General features: G+C 34.3%; 1 protein-coding gene across 1 annotated transcript; it reads left to right on the top strand.

Annotated features, from left to right (window-relative positions):
• Positions 1-5,684: 5,684 nt before the first annotated feature.
• On the top strand, positions 5,685-7,147 carry LOC133329892 (equilibrative nucleoside transporter 1). Its single transcript, XM_061538350.1, has 5 exons — positions 5,685-5,996; positions 6,071-6,544; positions 6,602-6,687; positions 6,749-6,948; positions 7,015-7,147. Exons 1-5 carry the CDS (start codon positions 5,699-5,701, stop codon positions 7,124-7,126), a joined length of 1,170 nt encoding a protein of 389 aa, XP_061394334.1. The 5' UTR covers positions 5,685-5,698; the 3' UTR covers positions 7,127-7,147.
• The last annotated feature ends 5,362 nt before the right edge of the window (positions 7,148-12,509 follow it).

Genomic DNA, 12,509 nt, shown 5'->3' with positions numbered 1-12,509 from the left:
CATATGAAATTTTCGGAAATTTTTCGCGTTTTACGATTTTTTGGGTACTTCAATTCAAAAGGGAACCGAAATCGAGAAACTCCCATCTCCAAACACACTTACTACAAGAAGTAAAACCTAAAGGATCGCCTTGATCGTCAACTTTATATTTACCCAAATTAAACCCATAATAAACCTGTCGCCTGACAGTACAATATTTATTATAATTAAAGTTATTCATCTTTTTATTTGTGCTAAACATCACGTGAGTATTACACGTATACTTGTGGTGTTTGTATATTTCGTATGTGTTGTAGTTGTTGCTTTTGCCGGCAACTCATAATCCTAAGGCTCTAAATTCGTCTGAATTTAGACTTCACAACAGATCCTACGTCCTTGTGGGAATCTGTACATGGTCCTTCGAGCCTTTTAAAACGAATTAGCGGCCTAGATTTGCCATTAAATACCAATTTTTTTTTCAAAAATCTTCAAAAATTTTTCCAACAAAATTTTTTTCATTCTACATCAGTGTTGACATTTCCCTGCCGTCCGCTTATACTTCAGCAAAAACTACGGCAAAGCCCAACACTGACATAAATAAATGAAACAAAAATAAAAACACTATTTGTTTTGCAAAGTAGTATTTATTTTCACAATAAATTATTACAAAATTTTTTAAAAAAAATTAACACTCATTAACACACTTATATATTTCACCACTCTTTATTTTATTAAAAAATTTTATTGTTTACAATATTCACAGACAGACATATTGTTTTGTTTTGTTGGAATAGTGACATACGTTTAAAGAGTAACCGATACCGAGTACTCTTGTTCACATTAAGGCGATAGTCCAATTAGTGAACACGTAATATACGTAAACAACCAAAACGCAACAAACGTTACTAAACGTAACAAACGTAATTCAACGTAACGAACGTTAGTGGAAATTGCATTACATTATATTGCATTCCATTTCTATAATAAATACAAATAAAAATAAAATAAAAATATAAGCAATAAAATAAAAGTATCAATAATAAACATAATACAAATAATACCTAATAATAATATAATAAAATAATAATAAAATTGCTCTCAAAATTTAAAAAATAAATATTTGTTGAGCAAAGCCCTATTAAAGCCTAATATTTTTTTTAAATTTTTCTAACTTCTCTCTATTTTTATAATAAAGCAGAAAGTTAACCGAAGGCAAAATAGACCCAAATAATATTACAATAAATAATAAAAGTCCATAAATATATATATATAAACTTAATGGGAGCATGTGCTAAAATGTTAGATATGTCCGAAAACGATCTGTCAGATTCGCTGATAGAAACAAAATTAGAATCGTTAGATGAAGACTGGCATAATGTACGTACTGCCTATGAAAACGTCTATCTTGCCGATGACAAGGCAATCGATGATGATTTTAAAAATGTTGCGAAATTGGAGTTTGAATCCGCACGGGATCAATACCAATTAACAAAATCGAACTTAATGGAAGTTGTGAAAAAGAGGTCTCTTCAAAAGTCCACCAGTTCAGGACGTGAAGACCAAACAAATCCTTCACTTTTTCATAGTTCGGCCATGTATCCCCCAACTACCACATTTGACATGTCAGAGGTGTGTATTAAAGTTCCTCCATGTGATACAAAAGACTTCCACGGAAGCTATGAAGAATGGCCAACTTTTAGGGACATGTTTATGGCCATATATGGCAATCACCCCAGACTGACACCAGCACAAAAATTATATCACCTAAAAAATAAAACTAAAGGTGAAGCTGGCAGGATCGTAGACAGATTCTCATTGTCAGATCTAAACTTTTCTTTAGCATGGGACGCACTAAAGAAACGCTACGAAAACAAGCGAGTTTTGGTTGACAACCAATTACGAATTTTATTCGAAATAGCTCCCGCAAAAAACGAAAACAACGAAGACATAAAAAGGATCCAGTTAACAATCAGTGATTGTCTCGCAATTTTGGAAGCACACGACATAAGTGTGGGCGAGTGGGATCCAATTTTAATATACCTTTGCTCGACAAAACTTCCAATAGAAACTTTGACGTTATGGGAGCAGTCACTTGAGTCACATGCTGACTTGCCAAGGTGGTCTCAAATGGAAGAATTTCTAATTAACAGACATCAAGTGTTAGAACGAATTGGTCGTATAAAAACACAAAACGCTCCACAATCTTTACGATACGACTTCGGAGCTCAATATAATACAAACACAAATTCAAATAGATGTATTCTATGCGCAAAAAATCATATACTGCGAAACTGTCCCAGATTTAACAACATGTCAGCTAATCAGCGAATCGAAGTTGCAAAAAAAAAAAACGTTTATGCAACAATTGTCTTGCGAGTGGACACACGAGCCAAGAATGCGTCAGTATGCACAGATGTATGCAATGTAAGAAAAAACATCATACTAAGTTGCATATAACGAACTATTCACAACAACAATCGAGCGCTAATAACGTAGCGCGTGAAAACAATTATGGTCATGCCCGAACCGAAACACATTTCACCACCGACGAATCACACAATGAATTGCCATGCTCGTCAAGGGCAGTGTCTGGTACAAACGTTCAGACACTAGCTACAATTAGTCACGGTGACGTTATGTTACCGACGGCCTTGGTACAAATTATGCACTCCGGACAAAGGTTCACATTACGGGCGTTGTTAGATTCGGCGTCTAAAGGTCATTTGTGACAGATAAAGTGGTTAATCGCTTAGGTATTACGACCAGAAACGAAGATTTCCAAATTAGTGGTTTAAGTGACACAATAGTCACCAATGCAAACCAATCTTGTTGCATTACACTATGTACAGATGACACTTCTTTTAATCTAGTATCCGAAGTAATAGTGCTACGAAATCTTATTAGTCTACTTCCAACTAGGTCTCTTCCAAACTCGTACTGTAGTGAAGTTAAAGATTTAAAACTAGCCGATCCTGGTTTTGCGGTATCAGCGCATGTAGATATGTTGATTGGAAGCGATATCCTTCCAACAATAATGCTAAACGGCATGAAGAAAAATATTCTAGGTAATATGATAGCACAGAATTCAATTTACGGTTGGTATATATACGGACCAATAGCAAACGAAAGTATAGCATTTGGCACAGTCAAAGAATCTTCGAAAGGTGAAGAAGACATAGAAGCATTATCACGAAAATTCGGGGAACATGAGGAAGTCGAACGGACTCCTATTCCGACCGTATTAAATGAGTACTGCGAAGACTCTTACAAAAAGACGTGCCGTCGACCGGGCGGTAGATTTGGTGTAAAAAATCCATTTAAAAAAGAATATCAACAATCTATTTTATTAGAATCACCTCGTTTCAAATCTTTACCCCAATATATAAATAGCTTAAATAAAGACAAAATGCTGGTAAACACGTACAGAGACGTTTTAAATGAATTTTCATCACGTGTGTTTAATGGGTCTTGCAAAACAAATAGTTCATTCTCATTGAATGATGTTCTATATACAGGCCCAACGTTACAAAACGATTTAACGTCTGTAATTCTAAATTGGCGGTTATATAAATATGTATTTAATGGTGACATTGAGAAGATGTACCGTCAAATATTTGTACACGAGTCTGATATACCGTATCAGAGAATATTGTATATACAAAATGAAACCGCACAAATCGAAGATTACGAAATAAACACATTTGGTATTAACTGTGCGCCATGCCTGGCAATAAGAACGTTATTGCAGCAGGCCACAGAATGGCAAATTGAGCGGCCGCTAGCTACAAACATACTTAAAAAGGAAATATATGTCGACGACATATTAGCAGGCGGTCATACAATCGACTCTGCACTACAAGCACATCATGAAATAATAAAAACGTTGAAATCAGCCGGATTTCTATTAAAAAAAATTACGAATCCCCCAGATACATTTCTTCAAGAATTACTAAACGAGAAATTGATTAAAATCGATGATAGTAGCGCTATCAACACTCTGGTCATTCCATGGAATGTACTAATACACAATTTTTCGTATACAACGATTCAATATTCTATAGCAAGAGAAATAACGAAACGAAAAGTTCGGTTGAACGTGGCTAAATTATACGATAAAGCCAGTCTGTCACCAAAACCAATCGTAAGAGCCATGATATTTCTGCAAGATATATGGCGAAAAAGAGTTAATTGGATGATTAAAGTCTCATCCACTGTGTCGTTTATGTGTTATGGGAAGAAAAATCATTATTTAATAACGGACCACTTGTCGTGTGGTCAAGATTTTCTGTGTTTTGTTCTATTTATTTATTTCCAGAACATAAACATAGATCATGAGCAATGTCTGGTATGCTATAGGCAGCATAAGATTATAACCTGCAGAACGGAGCAGAAGTGCAGGAAGTATGCTGTGCGGATACACAAATACTGCATAAACGAATTTCGGGTCAACACACACCAACGTCAGACAGTTAAAAGCACCCAAGCTCGGGCAGCAGCGCGTTATCCTAAAGGAAGGAAAATCCCGAAGCGGTCCTCTAAGTTTTCGCTAACAGTCAAAGAGACAACAAAGAAGATCCTACAAGAAATTTCGGAGCATATAAAGGTCCTGGGATCGCCAGAAGGTTGCACCAGTGCAAGGGGCGGAGGATGTTGACGGCCGCACGGCCATCAAGCAGTACGTGGGTACCACACCAATGGACACCGATGAAGACCTCATCGATATGGACTTGTAAGTCATCGGTGTCCTCCCATCTCAAAAGGGAACCGAAATCGAGAAACTCCCATCTCCAAACACACTTACTACAAGAAGTAAAACCTAAAGGATCGCCTTGATCGTCAACTTTATATTTACCCAAATTAAACCCATAATAAACCTGTCGCCTGACAGTACAATATTTATTATAATTAAAGTTATTCATCTTTTTATTTGTGCTAAACATCACGTGAGTATTACACGTATACTTGTGGTGTTTGTATATTTCGTATGTGTTGTAGTTGTTGCTTTTGCCGGCAACTCTAATCCTAAGGCTCTAAATTCGTCTGAATTTAGACTTCACAACAGATCCTGCGTCCTTGTGGGAATCTGTACACGCGCATAAACCAAAAATTTGATCGCGAACGGTTTCGGAGTCAGAACATTTTTCTCTATATGTGTACCAAAAATCATTGATGTGCCACAAAAACAAAAAAGCTGATTTTTTGAAAATTGAATATTAAAAAATTGGCAATATTGCCCATATATATATACATATATGTATATACAAACAATAACGAAACCTAGTTTTGAACATCAATGTCTGATTTCATATTTATTTTATTTGGAGTGTTTTTTTTATCAATTCTCATCAATACTTTGTTTTGACCATTTTTGTCCACGGTCGTGACACTGTGCGTCATGAGACGAAATTCAACTATAAAGGCCTAGATTTCCATTCCGTTCAACAACTAAAGAAAAATAGTAATAAATGAATTGAAAATGTTTACAATCCCTTAAAAAAAGGTTAAATATTAAAAAAAGTTAACCTATGTTTAAACTTCTAACTCTATTAAAATAGCAACTTCAAAGAAAATTTCATATCATGGTCATAATTTAATATTCAATGGTCATAATTGGTTAAATTATGATTATAATGATGTTTTTATTATATTAACAATTTAATAAAATTCCAATGTTCTTTAATTTAAATGTTACACTCTTGAAAATGAACTATAGTACTGGATGTATAAATTTCGCAATGCTACATTCAACGGCACAAATCCCATAAGCGAGGAGTTGACACCAATGCAAAAGAGTTTTTCGTGCGATCTAACCTTGACTGCATCCATATCTGGTACCACTTTTTTAATACTCAATGCCATTTACGGTCAAAAAGTGTCATTGCGTTTACGTATGCTTGGCACTCTCTGTATAATACTGATCATATTTATAATAACTACGGCATTTGTGGAAGTCAATACGGACAAATGGCAGGAACAATTCTTTTTAATAACTTTGTTGTGTGTCGTCATCATAAATAGTAAGTACCGGCTATCGTATAAGCTGAACTTAAAATTAATATATGTACTAAATTGTATGCGCTTTGTGTTTCAGTATCTTCCGCTACAATGAGTGGTGGCTTATTTGGCATTGCTGGTCTATTTCCATCCGAATATATGACGGCGGTCGTGAGCGGGCAGGCTCTTGGTGGCATTTTCACAGCTTTAACTTTCCTCATGGTGTTGACTTTTGGGGCTGCTCCAAATGCAACGGCGTTTGTGTTTTTCTCCATTGGCATCGCCTTAATATTGATCAACATTATCTGCTATGCTGTAGTGGAAAGGAAAGACTTTTTCAAATACTATGTTGAAGGTGGAGACAAGTTTAAAATTGTCTATGATGACCCGACTCAAAGCCGAATGGTCGACCGGGGCGTAGCTCTTGAGCCAAATGTGCGAGAAGTGTTGGGTAAAATTTACGTTCATGCTGTCACAATTCTATTACTTTATGCCACCACACTATCAGTATATCCTTCTGTTACAATACTTATGCAATCGGAAAACTATGGACAAGGACACGCTTGGAATGGTTTGTACCAAAATCCAGTAATTCAAAATGTCCATATCTGATTAATTGTCGTTTTAGATATTTACTATATGCCCGTAGTTAATTACTTGTTTTTCAACTCGGGGGACTATTTCGGACGAATTATATCTGGAATATGGGAATGGGTAAGTGATTACATTTTGAGATTCCATATCACTGATCGATTAATATGAAGTTTTATTTTAGCCCCGGAAAAATGTACATACTGTTTTACTTCTGGTCATCTTAAGAACAATTTATGTGCCATTGTTTTTGTGCTCAAATTCGACACAACACATTTTCCTTCCGACCCTAATTTCATCAGATCTGGCCTTCATTTGTATGATGATAACATTCGCTTTATCCAATGGATATATTACCAACATTCTGTTGAATATGGTACCAAGGTATGATCATAATGTTAATACCACTTAAATGGACACAGTTTAATTGTTTTGTCTGGTAATTTCTAGGTGCGTTATGCAGCATGAAAAAGAAATGGCTTCATCCATAATGGCTGCATCCTTAAGTTGTGGGTTGGCTATGGGCTCCATGATAACCATGATTTTCGTGCAAATGCTGTAAACTCTCGTTAATGTTGCTTTTATTGTTTTCATTCATTACGTGGACATCCAGAGTGCCTTTATTACATGTGGAGACTTATTGCATCCTTTGGAATGGAAAGTTTTCACAAATTAGTATTAAGTATCATATAATAGAACAATTTATTTTACATATCTCAAACAACGATAATCAACAGAGCCATGAAGGACTTACTTCTACTAGAGTTCTTTTAAACTTAACAATTGTAAAGTCATATAGACATTTTTTTTACCTTTCATATTACTCATTATATTTTATTGTACCTTGTACTCAATTAAGATATTAAAATAACGTTTTTACTTTTTAGCAAATTTGTTTTATTTACGTCTTTAGTCATTAAACATAAAATGTCAATACAAAATGTATGGAAACCCAAATTTTCTCTTTAGTCGCCGTATGCCAAAGGAAAACCAAGGCGGTTGCTAACTTCTATGAGTCGCCATGATTATCCCACGTTATCTAGAGCGAGAAACATTTGCAAAGGAGTTAGGGAACACCTAAATTAGATCCCAATAAAAATAAATAAAAAGCTTAACCCATTGTCTATGATTATTGCAGATCGATTTCCTTTTAAAAACGCATTTAATATAAATTTCTTTAATGTAAGGGAGACCTGGGCACATTCGGCACTTTTTTCGAGCTCTATATCTCAGTTATTATTCAACAGATATAAACACTTTATGGCTGGTTATTGTCCTCTGATACTTAATTATAAAAACTAGTACTAGTATCATATAAAAAAATTAGCATTAGATAATTTTTTTTATAGTTTTGTATCACACACACTACCAGAAATAGCTTTTTTCTATCACATTTTAGTCAATACAAGCCCATTTAGATTATTTTTATAGTTTTGTATCACACACATTACCAGAAATAGCTTGTTTTCTATCACATTTTTCGTTGGTTGTATTTTCAAAGTTTCTCCTTCTTACTGTTTCCTTGTAATATATGTCGTTTTTGATCCAAATTTATGTCGTCGTTTTCTTCTAAACTTGATGCTCTACTTACTCTGATGCTCTTATAACTTATAGTTGATGATTTCATTTCTTAGCAAAAACTTTTACTTTGACAAAAGTTGTTCAATTAAAGAAAAATTATACTTCGAAAATTGAAAATAAATAACCTTAAATATGTCCATCCTGATCGGAAACTTATTATTTTTATTCAAACCACCGATTTCCTGATAACAGCAATACGTATTGTTCAAGAATGTCCATACTACCCGAAAATCGGCTGCCCTTTCAAATAACTTCACTTGGAAGCTGCCCATCTAAATATAAAATTAAGGTGGTTAACCGGATCTCTTCATCACCTACAGATTCCAATACAAGATATGCAACTGAATTTCTATACAATCAAAATTACTTCTACATATTGTTTCCTAAATCTAAAGAAATATATGTGGTTGGCAAACATTCGCTTTGGTTAGCTATGATCCCTTTTATAAAGTTACAAATTTAAAACAAAATGTCAATGTGTTTGACAATTAGCTTCACAAACAAAAAAGAAACCAGTGAGCGGAGCAGTATAGTCGGACGGGGCCGACCATACGATACCCTACACAACTACCACGGAACTCAAATTTTCTGCGGATTTTTATTCCGAGCCTGGGCAATATTTAGTGATATTTGCACCCTCTTGCCCGATTAGAGATAAACAGCAACTCTTCCTCACACTGACATATTTTCCGAATATTACGAGTATTCAGTACAGCTATTGTCCAGGGGGGTTACTCTGTATTGCGATGCGTAAGAAAAATTGTATCGCATCGCGTAATTGGTACTCTCTAATTCGTTTTCGTATCTCCTTTCGCATCTACTTTACGCAAATGTGGCATCACCGCAATCTGTAATACGAAAACGCATGTCAAACTCGTTCGTTAAACGCAAATATCTTGCGTTAACAAAAGCAAATGAAGCGAAACATGTAAATAAGAACAATTAAAGTTTTTATTTACATCTAAATTGATAATTATTTTGGGTGAAAGCCAAAAAAAGTTACAGTTGACGACTCAGCACCGTCAGTTCCAAACTTTAGTAGATTTTATGGTGCAACACAGCGATTTGGCAAGGGGCCAGTTGTAGAGTTCAAATGCGAAACGACGCGCCAAAAAATTGTAGAGAAAACTGGATGATGACCTTAATTCAGATGGACCTCCTGTAAGAGATGTCGCTGGTTGGGAAAAAGTAATGTTTTATATTTTATATATAAAATGTGAAACTATGTGTGCATATTTACAGGTTGGTGTTGATAACCACCTTGTCCAAGCAATTTCAACGTCCACTTTTATTGGATTTGGAATTGCTGTGGATCTATTTGGAACGACGAGGTCATTTTTAATAGCGTTTATTAAAAACATAAACGCAGCTTTATTGAGACGAACATTTTGTACAAATTTATAAAAATTAAATATTTGAAAACGTTTGACACATTATTCGTACTTCTATTTTCTCTTAAAATTCTTTTTTTTAGTTGGTTCGTCATTTTTGTTTAAAAAAACCACTCGTACCACATAAAAATATGTTTTTAAATGTTTAATGTTAAAAAAAAAACACTCGTACCACATAAAAATATGTTTTTATTTACAATTTTTTGACGTTTCCTTTTGTCATTTTTCGTTATTGTTTACTTTGTGGTGCCAGTGTTGCCCTATTTTGGATTTATTTTGCGAATGCGTTTGCGTGAGCGATACAGAGTACCAAATTGCACTCTTAACGCATTTAGCTTTCGCATCGCACTGGCTTTCGCAACGCAATACAGAGTAACCCCCCAGATTTTCTTTCACCGTGGGTTGTATTGTGATGTTCGGCTTTCATTTGTGGTCTATAGATCGACTCGAAAATAACACAAAAACAAGTTTTCGGTCCACTTCACTCCAAAATTATTATCTGATCTTCACCGAAAATTATAGGCGTTGTCCTTGACCATAACTGGAACCTCATGGAACATTTCAAAGCTATAGTTCCGCTCTCTAGAGTGATAATGGGTTACTAAATAATATACGAATACGGAGATACCTGTAAATATTTAGGTGTAACTCCCACATCCGGGAACATACCACAACATAATTGGTATTAATTTAAAGGTCAACCACTCCTCTATGATAAAATATCAACTTCTAGGGTCTATGTCCTTCAGGAGTAAATATATACGCTATAGAATACAAATTTTGTCATTTTTCACACAAAAGTCAGGGTCCATTTGACCCGCTAAATATTGTCCGATCTTTATCAAAACAGGCATGATTATTCTTTGGCCCGATCCCCTTCTCCATGCAAAATTTCACGATGTTCGGGCCATTATTGCGGCCTCTGGAGCGACCAGAAAAACCGACAAAAATTTAGTATTTGGTCCATTTCATCCCCTAAATATTAACCGATCTTTCCCAAAAACAATAGGGGTCTTCATTCGCCAGGACCCATCCTACATGCAAAATTTCGTGAAAATTGGTCCATAACTGTGGCCTGTATCGTGTTTACAAATTATAATGGACAGACGGACGGACGGACACACATGTCTAGATCGACTCAGCTAGTCGAGATATGACGATCGGTATACTTAAAGGTGGGTCTAGGACCAATATTTCGCGGCGTTACAAACTTTTGGGGCTGCACAAAGCTATAATACCCTGACAACATAGTTGTGTAGGGTATAAAAACATTAAAACCATATAATTGTCACTTACACCTTACAGCCTTACCTAAAATTCAACTAGCTCGTTCGACGTTTTTCACCACAAAAGTAGAACACATGTATTTATATGAATGTTACCGAAATACGTCGAACGTACAAAATTTCAAGTTGAACAATTTCAACTTTGACAGAACGTATTTTTCATTTTTTTCTTTTATTGAAAACAAAAACAAAACATTCTGGAAATTTGAAATTTCGAATGGAAACTAAAAATACGTGGATTAATTTAATAAATTTTCAATTTTGTTTTGCGGTTTGTATTATTTGCTTGAAGATATGGATTCGACGTATTTGGGTAATACGGACGTACACAACATTTTGCCATAGTGGGGAAGTTGAATATTTTTGTACGCCCCGTCGGATTTTAGGTAACGTTGTTATTTAATATACATTGGTTTGTACTGAATAAATTGAAATAAAGCAGACACAGTTTGTAATGTATTGTGTTTAAACATTTATTTAGTTGTTACAAAAAAGCAAAAAACAGATAAAATAAGTTAGACCTTAATAATTAATAACACAAAAATATAGATCTTAATCACAAAAACAGTTTCACACACTGCCTTAAAAGAGTTGCTAGTTTTAACATTATAGCTAGAGCACACATGACATGCAAGATTTATATGACTTAAAAACAACTAAAATACACTTGAATTTTTTTCAATTCAATTTGACTGGAAAGGTAAGTTCAATTCACTAAACTGTTGCAGTTTAACTACATACTATTAACGTAATGTTTAAGGTTGGTAGAGGTTCCCAATAACATGTCTTCGTCCTGTGAGTACCAACAGCCGTTCACAGTATTTTACTAATGTAATTATGTAAATAAAATGTACCTTCTGTTTGCAATGACTATGTAGAAGTGTTTTGGAGATGAATGATGATAATGCTGCCTTTTATGTAAGCAAATAATTACGATAATAAATATGTTATACCTCGAATAATACAACATACAATTGAGGAACTTTAAGTTTTTATTTTCAAAAACGAGTCTAGATATATAAAACATGTCTATTTGCTTAGTGTTAGAAGCGCATTTCTTTTTACTATCGAGATACCAATATACAAACCAATATTTTAGTAAAAAGTATAATTTTGTTTGACATTTGCGTAGTAAAGATTGTTTCAGATTGAAAAAATACTAAAATAAAGATACACATAATGCTTGATGCCTTGGGAAATATTTCTATAATCAAAAGTGGTAAGGCATTCAAAGAAGTTAAAAGGAAGCATCATCTGGAAAAATGAGATTCGGGGTTTTAATTTTTTTTTTGATATAGACTAGGCGTTTAGCTTGTTTTTTATCGTAAACTAAAAAATAATTTATATTTCGTTAAAAGTTCAAAAGTACAACCAAATGTGTTTTTGTTCTTTTTCTTATTTGCCCCACAAAGTCGTACTATAATCAGGATACAACCTACACACTTTAATGTCAACGTGTTACCTTAATTATTGACATAATACCTAGTGTCACAATAGTTATTGCCATAAACAATACAAAGTGGACCATAGCAACAGAGGAATAATAAAATGTTTTAAATCAGTTGACGGAAGAAGAATATTGGCGTATTTAATAGTTGTTTTGAATTGTATATGTTTCAATATTAATTCAACGCTACGATTCTAGGAACCCTATTGTAGAGTGATTAACAAATTTTTGTGGTGTACC

The sequence above is a fragment of the Musca vetustissima genome, unplaced genomic scaffold (assembly GCF_032173495.1).
Source record: "Musca vetustissima isolate MV318-11 ecotype Yass unplaced genomic scaffold, APGP_CSIRO_Mvet_v1 utg7565, whole genome shotgun sequence".
In the NCBI taxonomy this organism is placed as follows: Eukaryota; Metazoa; Arthropoda; class Insecta; order Diptera; family Muscidae; genus Musca; species Musca vetustissima.
This window is presented reverse-complemented; position numbering and strand designations above follow the sequence as displayed.

What these genes read in the sequence shown, in the direction of transcription:
- LOC133329892 (XM_061538350.1), top strand. Translation starts at nt 5,699, where the DNA reads ATGTATAAATTTCGCAATGCTACATTCAACGGCACAAATCCCATAAGC. An exon ending in TATCTGGAATATGGGAATGG is followed by an intron (nt 6,688 to 6,748) that starts GTAAGTGATTAC and finishes GTTTTATTTTAG; the next exon opens with CCCCGGAAAAATGTACATAC. An exon ending in CTGTTGAATATGGTACCAAG is followed by an intron (nt 6,949 to 7,014) that starts GTATGATCATAA and finishes GGTAATTTCTAG; the next exon opens with GTGCGTTATGCAGCATGAAA.